The sequence below is a fragment of the Lotus japonicus genome, chromosome 5 (assembly GCF_012489685.1).
Source record: "Lotus japonicus ecotype B-129 chromosome 5, LjGifu_v1.2".
Lineage (NCBI taxonomy): Eukaryota > Viridiplantae > Streptophyta > Magnoliopsida > Fabales > Fabaceae > Lotus > Lotus japonicus.
Window position 1 is genome coordinate 58713595 of NC_080045.1, and position 19094 is coordinate 58732688.

The 19094-nt window shown below is 35.3% G+C and overlaps 2 protein-coding genes across 5 annotated transcripts; both read left to right on the forward strand.

Annotated features, from left to right (window-relative positions):
- Positions 1-143: 143 nt before the first annotated feature.
- Positions 144-8197, forward strand: LOC130717804 (dolichyl-diphosphooligosaccharide--protein glycosyltransferase subunit 1B). The gene is made up of 9 exons (XM_057568168.1): positions 144-359; positions 930-974; positions 2302-2933; positions 3672-3819; positions 4132-4308; positions 4420-4488; positions 5881-5970; positions 7655-7803; positions 7908-8197. Exons 1-8 carry the CDS (start codon positions 159-161, stop codon positions 7775-7777), a joined length of 1485 nt encoding a protein of 494 aa, XP_057424151.1. The 5' UTR covers positions 144-158; the 3' UTR covers positions 7778-7803; positions 7908-8197.
- Positions 8198-10973: 2776 nt separating this feature from the next.
- On the forward strand, positions 10974-19094 carry LOC130720728 (protein ENHANCED DISEASE RESISTANCE 2-like). Of its 4 annotated transcripts, none has more exons than XM_057571418.1 (21): positions 10974-11481; positions 12531-12605; positions 12690-12764; positions 12848-12913; positions 13081-13142; positions 13435-13562; positions 13635-13681; positions 13874-13974; positions 14219-14314; positions 14498-14562; positions 14664-14735; positions 15239-15385; positions 15476-15771; positions 16407-16470; positions 16587-16762; positions 16994-17095; positions 17334-17384; positions 17476-17619; positions 17748-17843; positions 18104-18205; positions 18621-19094. In XM_057571418.1, exons 1-21 carry the CDS (start codon positions 11329-11331, stop codon positions 18711-18713), a joined length of 2211 nt encoding a protein of 736 aa, XP_057427401.1. In that variant the 5' UTR covers positions 10974-11328; the 3' UTR covers positions 18714-19094. The 4 variants fall into 4 exon arrangements, with proteins under 4 accessions (XP_057427401.1, XP_057427402.1, XP_057427403.1 ...); XM_057571419.1 differs by having other exon boundaries at positions 12711-12764; XM_057571420.1 differs by lacking the exon at positions 10974-11481 and having other exon boundaries at positions 12711-12764; positions 13421-13562.

Below are 19094 nucleotides of genomic sequence, written 5' to 3' on the forward strand. Positions count from 1 at the left end.
CATTACAAACATAGCTTAGGAGTAGTGAAGTGAAAGAGTCTTCAGTCTCCCCTCAAATGGAATGTAGATCCAAGCATTGTTGGGCTTGAGCCCATTTAGTGGCCCAAACATTGTTGGGCCTAACCCAAAAGAGAAAACAAAAAATCAGGAAAACAAAAATGGTGGAGAGTGTTGTTAGTCTCAGTGTAATAGAGTTGGGAGAGTCTTCCATCTCTCTTCTTCTTCGTCGTCTTCGTCAACTGCACCCAATGGAACCTCTCCTCAGAGTTCCACTTCTCTTCATCTTCATCTCCCTCTTCATCAATCTCGCAAATTCATCATCTTCACAAGATGTTCACATCGTCAATGCCGAACGCAGAGTAAGCTCCCTGATTTCATGATTCATTCATTTCTCACCTACCCATTTGCTTTTTTAATCGCGAATTTCGAAAAAACCTGATTTTTCCCCGTTCTAGATCTGTTTGGAATAAATCTATGGAAGGAATTGTTCTGGGTCGGTGCCCACTGTGTAAAAATTTGAACTTGCTATATGGGTAGCGTAGATATTGTAGATTCCTTTAGCAATTTTAGTTTTTGTTTGGTTTGGTTATGTCCACTGTGCCTCTTGATCTTCCCTGTTTCTGGAAACTTGATTTTGTGTCTCATTTCCATTCACACTTGTTTGTTAATAAAGGACCTCTTTGTTTTTCTCCTTTTGGGGGGAGGGGGATTGCAAGAGGGTTTCCTATCTAACTGGAATATCAGTGTGTACTTGACATTGAAAGTAGTTTTATCTCAATGACTTTGGAATATGATTGTTGGTGAGTGAAGTTGGGATGAGTGCTGTTTTTTATGTTCATAACATTTGGCTGATGTTGATATTTGTATCGGCATCATTCAAGTCCTTCGTTTTATTCGTCGCATGACTAATATGCCAATTATACTTGCAGATCGACTTGACTTCTCACATTGTAAAGGTGTACTTGACATTGAAGGTAATTACTCCATACTATTATTCTTTTGATTATGAGTTGATATTGTGTCTGTCGTGGTTCCTGCTTTGCATATTTGTAAATCTTGTTCCGTATTCAGCTTTGATCAGATCACTAGATATCAATTTTAAGCACACTTGATGTATAATTTTTTGCCAGTAGTGGGTATACTCCCTTTCATTGATTAAGTTACTGGCATGTAAACATCACATTTCATCACTGTCCAGATGAATAAAAATTCAGTATCTGTGAGAAGTGGTTTGGCCCGAACTTTTGTCTTTGCAAAACTATATGATCGCATTACCACATCTTAGTTGTGCTTGTGCATAACAGTAAGATTCAAAGTTTTTTATCTGTTTTACCCCCATTTTTATTAAACGTTTTGCAACCAGGTAGGTCATGTTTGGTACCCATAGCTTATTTTTTAAAGAATAAAAATGGCTCTGTAATGGAATTTGTTCAGGAATGGAAATATATTTCGTTTCATTTTTATTCTTGGCAATTGGTTAAAGGAAGAATGAAATCATAATAATCATAATAATAATAATAAATGAAGTTAGGCATTGAAACAAAAAACCAGCAATTCATTCCAACCTGCAAGGAATGGCCATTCTCGCCTCTTTGGAAGTGAATGGGGATTCTTGTCGGTACGGAATGAAGAGCTGGACTGCTTGAGTGGAATCATCATTCCATGTTTTCCCCCTACTGAATGAAAGAAAACTCTTCCTAATGAGTAGGATTAGAATGACCATACCTCTGGACAGAGCCAAAAAGTCTTGTGTGAGGGGGGTCAAACTGAATATATCTAACATGAAAGGGCTATGTTGGAAAATAATTTACTTTACGGGGGCCGTCAACTAAATATTAAATATATATGCTTGGTACATGAAAAAATCACAAGCTTAGGATCTAATTGGTTTCAGTTTACTTTTTTTTTTAACTTTGTTCCCTATTTTCGAAGTTTTGCATAGGAAATAGTGAAAACAATAAAAGTTGTTTTACAAAATTTTGAAAACAAAAAACAAAATGAAAACAATGTGACGTTTTTGTAAGTAAAAGTAAAAATAAAATGTGTGCTGAAATCCTAACTCGGGCCCTTAGGGGGGCCATGTCAGCCTCATCCCCATTTTCCCCCTCAGCTCTGCCGCCGACCATTCTATGTATAATCCAGTTTATTGATGCTAGTGATTTGTTTTGGATTCTTAGACCAACAAACCAGTATTCCTTTAAGCCAAAATTTTCACTGAAAAGTTATTTTTGTTTTTATTTTTTTTCAATAAGCATCTGTTACAAATTCTAGATCATGTATTTCATAGAGCTTTACTTTCAGGTTGAAAACTTGGGAACATCTCCTGTTTCAGAAGTACATCTTGCTTTTTCACCTACTGAAAGTGAACATCTAGCAATAGTCAAAGCTGCTGCAACTTCTGGGAAGAGGAAGAAGAAAACTTATGTTCCTCTTGATGTTAAATCTGCTGAGCTACCTGATGGACCAAACGGAACTAAATTTTTCTCTATAGCTTTATTAACTCCACTGAGTAAAGGTGAAACCACGACACTTGAGGTGCTTTACAGATTGACACATTCTCTGGAACCTTTCCCAGTAGAAATAAGTCAATCAGAGTCACAGTTGGTCTATTTCCGTGATAGCGCAATATTATTGTCTCCCTATCATGTCAAGCAACAGACAACTTTCATCAAGACACCAAGCACCCGGGTAGAATCGTTCACCGTGGTGGAGCCCACTAAGCGTGCTGGTACGGAGCTGAAATATGGGCCATATGACAGTTATTCCCCATATTCATATTCTCCAGTACTTGTTCATTTTGAAAATAACAATCCATTTGCTGTGGTTGAGGAGCTTGAACGTGAAATTGAAATATCTCACTGGGGAAGCGTTCAAGTCACAGAGCGATATAGGCTGGTTCATGCTGGTGCTCGACACAAAGGTGTTTTTTCAAGGTACATTTGCTATTTTTGCTTGTTCTTAATGCTCCAGATCTTCATTTTATTTGGCCTGGAACAATATGTGCCATTGTATTGTAAGGAATCGGAAAATTACGTATGAGTCAGAATGCTCTCTTCAAAAGTAGTTATTATTTTAGATTTTGGCATGACCTATTTATTGGATATATAGATGTTATTCTTAATCTTATGCTTATTGCAATCTGTTAGTAGATTATAGGTGAATCATTGAAATTATTGAGATTTCCACCATTCTGCATGATTTGATAATTCAGTAACACTGAATTTTTACTTTACCTTCCATGTTTTGTCCCAACATTTGGTGAGAAAATAGATTAATTATACTGAATTTTGCCTTTACCCTCCATGTTTCATCCCAACATTTGGTGAGAAAAAAGATGAATTATACTTTTGAAAGTAGTTAACAGCAGAAAAGGGCCATTCTAAGGTTTTCATCACACCCAAGCAAGAGCATACAGATTGCCCACAAACTCCATCAGCATCCTGTTGTAGTTATTACTCTTGAATTAGGACTGCAAACAAAGATTTGGAAAGGGCCTCACTTTTAACTTTTGCTATACCAAGTTGAATTAAATTTAATGAATATATGAAACATGAACTTCGAAAGTGTTTTGGTTTATGTAATCTTGAAGTTCACCTCAATTTATTCTAACATTTCCTCCTTTCATATAAAGTTTCTTTTGTGGTGTATGACTGGGTTTTTTTTGTTCACAGGGTTGAATATCAAACTAGATCTGGTGGTAGTGGTGTTTCTTCATTTAAAAATCTTCTATTGAAACTACCCCCTAGAGTTCACTCAGTATATTACCGGGATGAAATAGGGAATATTTCCTCTTCACATTTGCGAACAGATTTTCTGAAGGTAAGATGTATGATTGATTCTTAATAAAACAGATGCCTTTTCTTACACATCTCACTTGGCATAGAGTGGTGGTTCAGTTCACTTGTATCTCTTTCTAACTTTAATCTCACGTACACAAGTTTCTTGTCTGTCTCCCTTTTTCTGTGTGAAGTGTTGAGAGAAAAACTTATTCCAGTTTTGCAGATGTCAGGAATCATCACCGAGGGCAATAGTCCTGCATGATAAAAAGATAGATCTGTCTTACATAATATATATATTTTATAATTTCATGTTTTCTGATTTCATACTCCTTTACATGTTTATTCATTGCAGTCAGAACTTGAAATTGAACCACGGTATCCTCTATTTGGAGGCTGGAAATCAACTTTTGTCATTGGTTATGGGGTACCACTACAAGACTTCCTTTTTGAGTCTCCAGATGGCAGAAGATACCTCAATTTTACTTTTGGTTGCCCTGCTGAGGCAGTGGTAGACAAGTTGATAGTAAAAGTGAGTGTGACTTTGCATTGTTATTGTTATTATTGAGTAAAATTTGCGCACCTTGGTTTCAACTGCATTGATGGAGGTTAAATTTGCCCGTCTTGAACCATAAAATTTCAGGTCGTGCTGCCAGAGGGATCCAAAGACCCCGCAGCTGTGATTCCGTTTGAAGTAGAGCAACATCTAGAGGTAATATTCCCTTGGTATAATACTGGTATACAGCTTAACACAACTGCTGATGCAGCTTTATCTGCGTTTAACTGAAAAAAAAGGGTTATAGAGGGGTTGATTAAACTTCGATAAAGCAACTATGCAGTTGTGACTTAACTGTATGACTTCCGTTCTTTGTCTTGTCTCTTGTGTTGAGGCACCCTAGAGAATTCATAACATAAAACTAATACTGAGAAACAGGGATACTTCAAACTCAAAGCCAGTCCACAAAATCACTAGAACACTGAACAGAACCATTAGAACTCAAAGCCACTTGTCTAGATTCCAGATCACACTGACAGAACTCAATCCAGAACTGCGCAAGAGAAACAAAAGGCGATGGCTAAATAGAGAGGAAGGTCGAGGAGTATCAGAACTGTACCTGTACACAGAAGGACTGAGGCAAACTAATGAGTTTTCTGCAAGGGTGGTAAAATAAAATTAGGCATGGATTGAGATTATAAGAAGCAAGAAAACATGCGAGGAACTAAAGAGCAAAGAAATTTGGTATGTTAAGGAGTAAAGGAGCACCTATATCAACAATCTCAGAATAGTCCAGGAAGAACCCAACCAAATTTCCACCCTTATACCCCTCTTCAAATCAACACCATCCTGCATCACTGTCTCAACTTTCGGCACATACCCCTTCAAACCTCGATTTATTTAACTCTTTAATATCAGCAATAATATCTTCTTTCAAACTTATACCTTCCACATCAACTGGTGGAACCCAATTCGTAAGGACTAGGATTTGGTATACACCGGGAACATGTGCTGACGAAATGTGTATGTGAGGGTGGATGGTGTACAGTGGAGGATATAGGGAGATAGTTGAAGGAGAGGTAGTAAAGTGAGGATGCTGAGTGGTTTTTAGAGAGAATACACAATGAAAAATGTTACAAAAGTTCCCAAAGGAGTTCAATAGCTATAAAATTTATCGACTCCTGCTGCACTAGTAGTCAACTAAGATTAGCAGGATAAATTTGTGTTAGTGCTTTATATCATAAGTCATAACACATATCATGTCTAATATAAATTATTGCAGTCTCTTCTCTCTTTTTCCCATCTAACCCTATAATTTCAACAGAAATTTACCTGCAAAATCAGAATAACAGACAAATATTATGCTAAACTTCAACTTGTTCAGAAACGAAAGGGGGGCGGGGGTGCATCAGTGCGTTAAAGAATTAGTTAACTTGTAACATTAGATTGGGAAAGAATGTCTAATTTTGTGTACTTTGAGTTCCCCAAGATGTTTTATTTTTCTTCTCTAGGTATAGTTTTTACTGCAGCTGAAGAAGTTCACTTGTCCTTATACCATCATAATGCATTCCGTGCAGCTAAAGTGGTTTTATATTTGCACTTTTGCAGACCAAGTATTCGTATCTTGATGTTGTCGGCAGGACTGTGGTGGCTCTAGAAAAGAGAAATGTAGTTCCTGAGCATAACACTCCTTTCCAGGTATTACCAAACTTAATTCTAAGAAAATTTAATAAAACTAAACTGATTTGAATTTGGGAGTTTCCTGAGTTATAAGAGCTTGGTTTATCTGGTGAACCCTAAATCAAGGATTTACGTTACGTTTATTACTTCATTTACATGTTATGATGCAATGGAAACTATTGACTTTATGTTTCTTAGAAATATAGTATAAAACCATTCATGTATTTTTACCCAACATGTTTTTGGGATAGTTTCATCAGAATATTATTGACAAGAGACCTCTTTATCCTATATTTGGAAGAATCAGTTCTTGACAATGACCATTAATTGAGATCTTTTAAGCTATGAAGCAGATATAGACATGGACATGACATAGATAGATATACTGACGGCCCATGTAAATATGTAATGTCTAAATATATGACACCTGGTCATTTATATTATGTGTATGTGTATGAGAGAGGGGGGAGTTAATCTTAAGTCTTAACCATCCTTGCATAATTGTATGGTCAATATTAGCTGGATCATGATCCTTTCACGTTTCCATGCTAAAATTTTGTGCCTCTCTCTTCATACCTATTAAAAAGGTGAGATCCTTTGAATATTTATGAAGAGAGAGATGTACACAATGTTTCACTTGTTTGAGTGTCTGCTAAATGTCTATACTATATTATTGGCTAAATGTTCTTGTTTCTTGAGGTGTCGGCTCCGAGCAAGTAAAAACATATTTTTCAATAGGAACTTAATGAGGAGTTTCCGAACGTGTCATAGGATGTCGTACATGTATCTGTATCGGAGAAGTTTTGAAACTCCGACATCTCGAAAAGAGAATGTACATGTTCATAGCTTTTAAGCAATGTCAGGTGTATTGAAATAGACGGAGGTCTAATTGCAGATGTGAATTTTGGTTGGACATGAATGTGTTTTTATCCTCTTTTGCAATGTTTTGGCTGATTGCTTGTGATTTTGATCATAAAGCTTTACAAATTATGTTACCAATAAATCTCCTTAGGTGTTCTGGCTCTGCTTTACATTTTTTTTCCTCGCAGAATTCTCAAATTATATGTAACAGTATTTTTATACTTTCAATCACTATTTAATTTACATTAAACCTTCTACTTCCCAACCCATCTGTCTCGAACAATTCCAGTTGTCACATTCCAATATTTACTCTTCTACCATTATGATGATCCTCAGTGCTAATATATTCAACTTTCTCCCCCTCTTGTCCTCCCTCTTGGCATGACGGACGTAGACAAATTGTGAAGAAGTTGTTACTTAAGATGTGTTCATCAAGTTCGAACAATGTTCTTTTGCCTCTTGCTTCTGGAGCAAGCAAGGTTTGGATAGAAGTTAGAACTTCAATTTTTTAGCCTCGATGGAAGCTGAAAATGAATCGAAAACACCCAGTCAAGACTCTGCTTTCCAGAACTACAATATCGAAGCTAAAGCCAAGATATATTTTTTGCACATAACATGTCAAACCTAGTTCGGCATCATAGAAATTATCTTAATGTTTGTTCTATGTACCTGTTTGGATGCAAACCAAAGAACCCTTATTGGAGCTTATTTAGTGCATTTTCTAGATAAGCTCCAATAAGCCTGTATCCAAACGAGCTCTATGCTTATCTTCTGTTTTCAATCTATAAATCATCTTGCCTCTCTAGGCCATGATCTAACCATGTTTTTTGTTTGTTGGTAGGTGTACTACAATTTCAACCCCATTTTCATGCTTGCTGAGCCATTGATGCTGGTATCTGTATTTTTCTTTCTATTCATGTCTGCTGTGGCATATCTACATATGGACATCTCCATCCGCAAGTGATGAACATCTTGCTAGCTTTATGAAAGGTATGTATTAAATCCCTCCTTTCAGCTATTCTTTATGATGAAAACTTCCCCATACTCTCTTCTTGGTCATGCTCTCAGTTCAAACATTTTGGCTTGCTTAACAGGCAGTGGCTGAGCAACAAAGGTTCCATATAGCATTTTTGCAAAATTTAGTGGAGTTAAATGGACCAAATGCAATTAGAGTTTTGCTTGTTTGTATGGTTATCCCCATCCTTCAATCATTACTTCCATTTAAGAAACATTGGATACGTTTGTTAGATATATGACAAGATACTCAGAAGATGTTCCTTTCCAGGTATTAGAAATATACAAACTGAATTTGACAAAAAAAAGCATATTCAACGGTTAAATTATGTTTGTATTGAGTTTAATTATGTTGGCATTTTGTTAAAAAGTTATCCTAACTGAAATGAAGTTTTTGGGGAGATAATTTTCTTTGATTTTGTTTTATTTCTAAACTATTGTTAAATAGTAAAATGAATATTCTAATCAATCAATATTTCTGATTGAATTGAAATTGGAGAGTGAAATACCATGTGGCCATAAATTTTGCCTAAAATACTTGGCATCTTGGACTTTACATGTACATGTGTATACATAAACATGTGCATTATGTAAGTGTGTATACACGCATGCTAAAAAAATGTCCTTGGCCAACACCACAACCATGTAAATGAATGTCGTGACTAAAATAAGGATTTCTGTCACGGGAGAGCACGAGGGGAATGTGAATGGTTTGATCCCTAGCAACATTCGTAGTGGTATCTAAATTTCTTGGAATTTCTCACATGTGTACTTAATGATCCTGAGTTTAAGTAAAAATTAATCTTTTCAATTAACTGAGTTAACTTGAATCTGAAAAGTATGTATATATATTTAGAAAGTGAATCGTTCGAAAATCGCGGTGAAGTTAAAATTATGGTAGGCAGAAGTAAAAGTTAAGGAAAGTCCAAGTGAGTCACGGTCTCACGGTGGTGGGGAGAAAGGCTGATGTGTGGGAGTAGGAAGAGAGGAAAGTAGGTTGAGGATCAAATCTGATGAAAGAAATATTATAGGAATAAAAAGTGATGTGAAAAGTTCCTACGGATAGCTCATATCTGACTATAATTGTCAGGTGAGGTAGTGACTAAGCAGAAAATATGTCATAGCGTTACGACGTCATCCTAGGTCTTTATTTCAAATAATTTATTTACGGGACTAAAAGGTATATTTTTTTCAGAACAATTCTGTTTGCCTTTTCTGAACTAGAATTGTTCTGAATTATACTCCAGGAAAGAAGAGAAAAAGAAAAAAGGTTGAGATATGATATGAGCCAGAAGAGCAGCAACAGAGTGATGAAGTGCACTGCTTGAAAACAACACATTAATTAGGCACCATCCAATTATTCAAACCCCAACTCACTTTTTCAAGCAACCAGAAGCGACACCATCTTTAATTCTCCCGGCACCCTCATGGCAGTTATCATTCTTTTTCAACTAATAATGTCAATGTCTCAAAAAAGTTTGTGAAAATTATTGTTCAGCTTCTAATCACTCTTTTGTTTTTTGTCTTGATATCAGCTTCTAGCTAATCATTTTTGGTCTGAAAGAAAATGTGATTGTGGTCAATTAATTTCCTCTAATTAGTGAAGAGCAAAATGATAGTAGGACCCTTTTCGGCTTTTCCTAGCTAATAATTGTTTTTTGTTTTGATATCAGAGATGTTTTATCCTCTTATCAACTACACTCTCCGGTCACGTATATAAGTAAAAATGATTTTTTAGGTCCATTTATTTAATGAATGAATTAATGACTAGATACATTTATTAAATAAATGAACCTAAAAAGTTATTTTTTCTTATATATGACCGGAGAGTGTAAGTCAAAATGAGTTAACATTAGAAAGTTAAAGAGGGTGAAATGATTAGATAACAAGTTTAAAAAAGTTTTACATTGAAGTCTTGATTTAAATATTATACGATGAAAACTTATTAAATTTAAGATTGAGAATTGAGAATAAAGTTATTTAATTGCAAAACTTTTTCCCACCCATAAATGATGATATTGAATGAAAGACAATCATCCCCCGCAAGTCAGGTTTGTTGATTGTGTATAGGATCCTAACTACCAAATTATGGGCTGGACAAGGTAGCTTGCCATCCATCTCCTTCCTATTTAAGCATTTGGACGAGGAAGCATTTTTTTATTTACCATTCTGCCCTCTTCTAACCTAAGAAATAAATAACTCTTTTGTAATTGTGTACTCATATTCAACCTTGGCACCGCATCACAACAAGTTTCACTTGCTTCAAGCAAGTTGCTTGTGAAAATTTTGAGTGACATTGTTGCTATGTGACGGAAGCCTTAGCCTATTGTGCTTAGACACAACTTTAGGGAGGAATGCTTTTGTGGACTTCCTTGCAAAGTTGAGGTCCTCATTGAATTAAGATTTAATTTGGTGGTTTATCATGCTTCTTCAAAGGGTCTGATTTATCTTCTCTTAGCAAATTTCTTTTTATCGTCCACTCTTTAGGTTGTAGTCTTTCTTTTTATTTTTTTCTTGTACCAAAAAACCCAAAAAATGGTATTCAATAAAAGCAATTTAATTCATGAATATTTATAATGCATGTTATGTCCAATATGCATGCTAGCAAAAGTTCAAAATTTTTTTTTCTCTTTCGGAAAACTAGCAAAAATTCAAATTTTAATCACATGTATTAAATAAAAAAATGATTAAAAATTATCTTTTATATCTACATCTCCAAATGGGCTAGTGTGTGAGTATATGAACTTGAACTTAAGACTCATGTTTAAGTTAGAATGATCTCATATCTGTTAAAAAAAAATTTGTTACAAGAGAAATGATCATATCAGTTCATCTACATGTTTTTTAGGATAATTGAATGTATCGTTCGTCAAAAAAGATTAATGCAGGTATAATGCTACACTATCCAAAGATTGAAAAAATAAAATAAAAAAGTATATATACAATAAATAAGATAATATAATGTTTTCTTAATCTCTTTCTAGAATAGATAACATATTATCTAGTAATTTTTAAAAAGGGTGATTGGATTTTATCTTTTTAGAGAGTAGCAAAGATTTATTATGTTGCTGATTTTGGAGCCAAAATATAAAGGGCAACATTGTAAGTTCACGTTACTCTGTTTCATTCATGTTATCATGTACAACAAAACACGCACAAAATAGTTATTCTAGAAGCGAGAAGATAGGAAACAAACACAGAGAGAGAGAGAGAGAGAGGAGGAAGAACATCATCAACTACAACAAAGATCATTGCCACTGCTTTCACAATTCTGATTCTCTGATTCCCTTTTGCGGGATCAGAGGATCACCATCAATCATATTTTTTCTCCTCACCACCCCATGAATGAACCTTCCTTCTTCTAGCTTCTTCTTCTTCCTCTTCTCTGCATGAGTCTCTAACTGCATTTTGCATTGAAACAGAGGCTCTGAAGATTGGTTTTCTTTGTTGTAACATGCAAATTTGAGGAACTTGGGGTGGTTTTTTACACGATTTCTGGAGATGGGTGTTCCACAGAGTGAGGGGAAAATGGAAGGGTGGCTCTATCTCATTCGCTCCAATCGTTTTGGTCAGCTTTCTTCACGTAAGAGGTACTTTATCCTCAAAGAAAATATCCTCAGAAGCTTTAAGATCAAACCTGCTTCCCAAATGGAGGTAAATTCTCTCATAAACTCTTTCATTCATACAAAAAAAAAGTTTCATCAAGAATTTTTCTGGTTTTGCTCCTTGATCAGATTGTATGAATGATGGGGACAGAATAGCATTGTCTCTATATATTATTTTTAGTTACACGTTAAAAAATAAAATATATTTTTTTAAGAAAAATGTTTCCTAAATTTCCATAGTTTATGGTATTTCTGGTTTTACCATTTAATGTGTCATTGTTATGGATAACAGTTTTAAGAAGGTTTTGGAATATTTATTTATGTTTTCATTGGCTTTTGGGGGTGATGTTAGGTCTTTGGTTATTAACTTATTATACTTTCCAACGTTTAAAGTTGCCAAGTACTTCATTCTGCTTGTCAGGTAGAAAAGACTAGTTCCTTTGTTTAACAAAACTGTGGCTAGCTAAGCAGAATTCAATGGTTACATAACTAGTGCCTGTTTGGAAAATGATTGGGAGAAAAGTGATTCTGTCAGAAGCTACTAGGTGCATATTTGGAAATATTTCCACAATTAATTCTAAAGCCAAAAAATCAATTTTGAGGAAAAACCTATTACCTAAGCTATTGTAAGAAGCTTCTGGGTGTCATTATTGATTAAGACGAAAGAGAGACCGATCCAAACACGCTAGTTCTGAGACTAGTTCCTTCATAATGAGTGTGTTTCGAAAGTTATTGGGAGAAAAGTGATCACTAGAAAAACTACTAGAAGTATATGCTTTCATTTCATGGAGGTAGAAGTGAATATGTGAGGATTAAAAGTGGATCTAAACATGAATCTCACAATAGTTACACACACGTGTAGTATGCTGTTCTTAGACGTCAATAACAAGTTTGGATCATCTGCGGCCGCAGAAGTTCTCTACAGCTCCCTCGCGCACAATGATAGGTCATAAATTTTTGTAAATTGTAGTCAAAGGGTTAGGATTAATCTAAATAAAAACAAAAGTTTATAGTGATTTATCAAAATTTCCACCAACTCATATGAATGCAATGGTTAATAAATTGGTAATTTTCTAAAAGAAACCTTTATATTTGCAGGAGCCAATCAGAAGTGCAATAATAGACTCCTGTGTTAGGGTTACTGACAATGGAAGGGAGAGTATCAGCAGAAAAGTAAGAATCCTGGGATTAGTTGCATTGTTTCAGTGATTTGGTAGAGTTGCATTGTTTGTTTGAGCTCTTGATAATTCAATATAGAAATTTGTTTGCACCTTGCAGATGTTATTCATTTTTACTTTATATAATGCTTCAAATCAAAGGGATAAGCTTAAGGTGAGTTACAACTGAAAATACCAAACAAACTTTTATTTTTATTTTTCACTAGATTGTTTCATGGTTAAATTTCATATTTATAGTTAGGAGCAAGTAGCTCAGAAGAAGCTGCAAGATGGACACGTTCTTTTCAGGATGCTGCATTGAAGGTTCTACTCTGTAACTTAAAATGAATAGAATGGTTGTCTCAATAGGTTTTAAATTACGGCTGCGTTGGAACTGCCGACAAATGCAGGTCGATACGACCGCAATTGCGGTTGTGGACCGCAATGTAAGACTCATGTTAAGAAACTTATTTTATTTAGTATCTTTTCAGGAGTGCCCAAATCCAGCAAAGAATTTTGTGGCGTGTTCCAAGAAAAGACGTCCAACTTTAAGGTACATCAATTGCAATATTCAATCATGCACTTTGTAGTTGTTCTTCATTTCTTCTTCTTGAAATAATTTTAAATGAAGATAGACACACTTCTTCAGTCCTTTTTTGCTGTAACATAACATTATTTTGAAGGAGTAATCAATGCTTATGCTGGTGTACCTTCTTTTTATCTGCATTATCATGAACTTCTAATCTTGAAATTTTTGTATTTGGAAATTATATAGGTATACATAACTATACTAATTAAATTATGCAAACCATGTCTGCTTAATGTCTACAGTGTTGTTTAAACAGATATGGAGGCTCAAAAAGCGCAGATTGGAAATACTCTAACTTAAATTTTCAATCATGCATATACACTGAAGCAATGACCTCTGATGTTATTGCACCTTCACCATGGAAGATTTTTGGTTGTTCGAATGGTAATGCTTTTAGCTCCTAGTGCACATGAGCTATTGGCTTAATCTATATCTCATAGTTCAATGCTTGTGCAGGACTAAGGATGTTCAAAGAGGCCAAAGATGGGGATTCCCGAGGAAGGGTAAGTTGCTTCTTACTCGTTAAGTTTTTAGTGCATGTTTGGATACACAATGGAAAACTACGTAGATCACAAAAGCTTAGGGAAGTTACTTTTAGCTTTACTAGGATTTTTCACTGTGTATCCAAACATGCAGTTACTTCTTTTGTTCGTGGCCGTGTTGTCTAAAAAGGGAAAACTGTTTTCTGTAATCAGCATTGGGGTGATCACCCAGCAATAATGGCAGTTGGTGTGGTTGATGGAACTTCAGAAGCCATTTTTCACACTCTCATGTCTCTTGATCCCACAAGAGCAGAGTAAGTCTTCGAAATCTCAGTTCATTACTTCATTTGAGGCCTTCGTTATCATCAGGTTATGCTTCTACTTAATAGTATTTAGTTGCATGTAATGCAAATGTTAAAGAGGGTTAGACAAGAACATCCTCACTATATATGTGATTTTGCATGAATTCTAAAAAAATCAGATTAATGATGAATCACTCTCATTTTCCCTATAATCATGGAGATTAAGAGATAGTAAAATCTACAAAGTGTGTTGCAGATGGGACTTTTGTATTTACCAGGGCAATGTGGTTGATCATATTGATGGCCATACAGATATTATTCACCTGCAGCTCTACAATGATTGGCTACCATGGTAGGAAATGCAACCTTCAAGCCATTTGGATAGGACTAAAGAGCACTTATTGGAGCTTATGTACTAACAATGCACTGAATAAGCTCTAATAAGTGCTATTTGGTCTGCATCCAAACAGGCTCCATAATATATCAGAGAATTCCGACATCAAACATGTTGCTAATTTATACATCTCATGTGCAGGGGCATGAAACCCAGGGATTTACTGTTAAGAAGATACTGGAGAAGAGAGGATGATGGAACATATGGTATTGGTCTATTAAGCAAAAGCTATATATTGTATGGATATAGATATATATGGTTCATTGTGATTGACAAGTTAACTTTTTTTTCTTTGATTCTGTGACAGTGGTATTATACCATTCTGTGTATCATTCTAAGTGTCCACCCAAGAAAGGCTACGTCCGAGCTTGCCTTAAAAGTAATGTATGCTTTAAATTTGAGATTATTGTTTTAACCTTTCTCCGAATAGCCTTCTCTTCTTCACTTGATTAGGTCATGTAGAACAAAGAACCAACAAGGAAATAAATGAGAATGTATCCTCAGATTTTTTTTAAACTCCAAACACCTAAAGTTAATTACATGTTTGGATTAGTTTCTATTTCATCAGGATCAATTCTGGCACCCAGAAGCTGCTTCTCCTTGGAAATAATTTGGACTTCAGAATCAATTGTAAAAAAAATTCCAAACATGCATGCACAGTAATTAGAGTATTTATAACAGGAAGTTGGCCAAAATTAGTCAAATCCTAATTAGCACTTCCCTGAAATAAATAACTTCCTAGTTTCCTGATACCAATATTTGCTACTTCTAAAATCTGGTAATATACCAAACATAGCATAATTACCCCTAAATATAACATAACTAAGAAGATTTTGATTACATTATGATAATTTATATATGTCTTCGTGTGTGGCTTGATAGGTGGAGGATTTGTAGTCACTCCTGTAAACAAAGGAACACAGTCAGTTGTAAGACACATGCTTGCTATTGATTGGAAGTTTTGGAAATCATATTTGCGCCCCTCATCTGCAAGATCCATAACCTTTCATATGCTTGAGAGAATTGCAGGTATGTTACTTTAGTATGTGACAAAGTTTCATCCTAGACTTCATTGCATGAAACTTTATGTGTTTTTACAATGATCACTTGTTTTTGCAGCACTAAGAGAGTTGTTTAGAACAAAAGGAGGAAACTATCACTCTGAGCCTCTTATAATGACAAAAGATATTGGATTGCCTCATATTGGTGTAAAAGAGGATATTAAGAGTCCAGTTCCTGAAGAGAATTGCAAGATTGAGGATCTCCTAGTGAGAGATGAGGTGGACAGGGAAAATCCTAGCCGTACAAGTTTAATGGGTTTAAATGATTCAGATGAGTTCTTTGATGTTCCTGACTCAACGGACTGTGATCAATTTGAGAATGAGTGGCACAATGACTTGGCTTCTGAACAACTGGTACTTAAGTCTAAACTAGTCTAGAACAGTGGTGCCTTTTCCTATCAGGAATCTCAGTAAACATTAACATATAAAACTATATAAGTTTTTCTATGTCCCCAGCATTTATCATATGTTTGTATTGTAAAGTTTACTTAGTGTGTTTGGTTCCCCACAGAGAACCTCTGAATCAATTTTTGTTAGCTAAAGTCAGTTTTGAATGATTATAAACATGTTTGGTAATAGTCTCGACGAATTGATTCTGGTCCCAAAATCAATTCTGTTAAGAAGCTAGAGAGTACGTGTGTTTGGATTGAGTAGAATGGGCTTTTAACTTGCATTTGGTAGTGAGAACCCGCGTTCCTAGATAGAAAATGTGAAAGTGTCAATGGAGTTCCATAAACTTAGAGCACATTTACTTTTAACACAACTATAAAAATCAATTGCAAGATTTACAACTGGATTTCATTACATTATCCTGCAAAAATCACTTTTTTCATAAACGACGAAACATAATCACTTCATTTTGAACTCACCTCAACTCACTTTTACCATAATCAATTTTATCAAAATCAATTATATCCAAAATCAGTTATGACAGTGTTGATCCAAACACACACTAACCAGTTTTTCATGAAAACTTGTGGAATACACAGGCTGTGCCCCAAGCCAGATTATCATCAGCTGCTGGTTTCGTCAAGAAATTACATGACCTTGCAGGTTAGTGTTGTTATTTATAAGTTTTTCAATAAGATTAATGTGGGGTGGAATGTGTGCAACAATTCTTTTAAATGGTTTTAGAGAAAATGGTTCCAAAGCTTAAGTATATGTTGCAGTTCAGAAGAAAGGGTATATTGACCTGCAAGATACAGCCAGGGATGAAGTTGCATCATGCTCTTATGGAGCTACTCTTCCAAAAGACCCAAGTTGTGTTTTACCTTGCAGCTGGGCTGCTTCTGACCCTTCTTTGTTTTTGGTTCGGGGAGAAAATTATTTAAGAGACAATCAGAAGGTATTTTTTTACCAATTCTAAACTTGTATGTATAATAAGAATGCAATTGTTAAAGTATGATAAAGGCTTCAATGAAATGAGATGCTAAAGTTCCAAACTAGCAAAGAAAAGCATTCAAACCCTTATCCTACTAGTTGATGTCAGCTATATGGATCACTGATCCAAATAGTGATTCATATTTTTACGTTGGCTGGCTGCCGAGACCTAACACAACCTTCCTCATTTATCCAGGTCAAGGCGAAAGGCACCTTGATGCAAATGGTTGGTGCAGATTGGCTCTGTTCTGACACAAGAGAAGATGATTTGAGTAGTCGTCCCGGCTCCATAGTTCAGGTACACTCTTTTTCCTTTCTTACCTTTGTATAGTTTTCTTAAATCTCACATCAACTAAGAGATATGGCTGGCGAAATACTTATAACTGGAAGGGTAATCCTCACGTCTGAGCTAGCTCGTGTTAAAAACAGGCTTACCCAACTCCTAATTAGTTTCTTGTCAGATAGAGGGATCCTAGTTAGTGTCACATAATTACTGCTATAATTTTCTTAACATATTTGCTTTTGGTTTTATTCAGCAATATGCAGCAAAAGGTGGTCCAGAATTCTTTTTTGTTATTAACATACAAGTGAGTGTGACCTCATTTTGATTATAATTATATTCATCACGTTTAAGTATCAGAATTTTAACTGTATACACTATACTATGTCATGGATCAGATGCCTGGAAGCCCCATGTATTCAATTGCACTCTATTACATGCTGAAAACTCCTTTGGAAGACAATCCCTTACTGCAGAGCTTTGTAGATGGAGATGATGCTTACAGGAACTCAAGATTTAAGCTGATACCATATATTTCCAAGGTTTACATGTCTACTAAGATCTAAAGCTCCATCTCTAAAGTTAATGACAAGTCATAAGTTAAAACCAAAATGCAGGATCAAGATGAGTATCTAATGGTTTGAATTCCCATATGATTTGCTTCTCTCAGGGATCATGGATAGTCAAGCAAAGTGTTGGAAAGAAAGCATGTTTAGTGGGACAAGCACTAGAAATACTTTACATTCGAGGGAAGAACTATCTAGAGGTAACACTGCCAAATTTTCTTAATCCTTGAGAGTATGTGTTGATACCTGTTATTGACACTGATGTAAACAGACATAGCGCTCACTTCCACACAAAAAGTGAACGGTTCTTATGGATTGAAAATAAAATTCTGTTCACGTTACACTGATATACAAATACACTTTTTTCTCACAAACTTATAGTTGAACGTTTGATGCAAATTTATTAAGCCTGTTTTTCTTGTTCTGTAAGCTAACATTTAAATTATGTCTACCATATTAGCTTGATATCGATGTGGGATCTTCAACGGTTGCAAGGGGAGTGGCTAGTCTAGTTCTTGGATACCTGAACAATTTGGTGGTAGAAATGGCATTTTTGATACAGGTAAAAAGTAATTGATCAATGTGGTTTTTGCAAGACTATAAATTGTCAATTAAACTCCCCTAACCATGACCAAGGTCATTGACCAATATGGTAAATTCTTCCCAAGTTTATGCATGGTATTAGGCTCTGTTTGGAAGAGCTTATTTTACAGCACAAACGCTTATATGCAAGTTTTTAGGAATAGCATATGTAAATAGCTTATAACCTACTCATGAGTTATTTTGAGCTTATTTTCGCTGCTCAAATTAGCTTGTGAATAAGCGTTTATGCCAACTTGTAACCTATGATGAGCTTATTTCAACATGCTTCTCAAATTAGTTTATGAGTATTTATTGCTATAAGTATTTAATTAAGTTGTTTCCTCAAACGCGTCTTTATTGTTGGTTTGTCATACTAAAATCACTCGCCTGTGCAGGGTAACACACAAGATGAGCTCCCAGAAGTCCTCATTGGAACATGTAGACTGAACCACATGGATGCATCAAAAGCATTTGTGTTGAAATCATAATATTTTAAGTTGGGAATATCTTCATATCTTTGAGGAGCAGAAGAAGCTGATACTCCTCCTACACCAGCAAAAGAAGCAAAAACAAAATTAAGGATGATGAGAACTGACAAGTGCTACATCTACATGTGCTAGAACAATTTGCTTCCCTGCAATGCTTCATATTTTGTCAAATTAATGTTGGTAGTAGGAGTATAATTTCCTGTGGATATTTTTCTGGGGCTAATCAATTTGCCAAGCAGCTGTTCCTTAATTCTCAATCACGATGTGTAATGTTGTTCCATAACTTATTCTTTGGTTGATTCCATGCATTAAAATAGTATGTAAAACAGAAATAGAAGAAAAAAAGGGGGAAAAGGAAAAGAGTTATACTTGGTTTGTGTC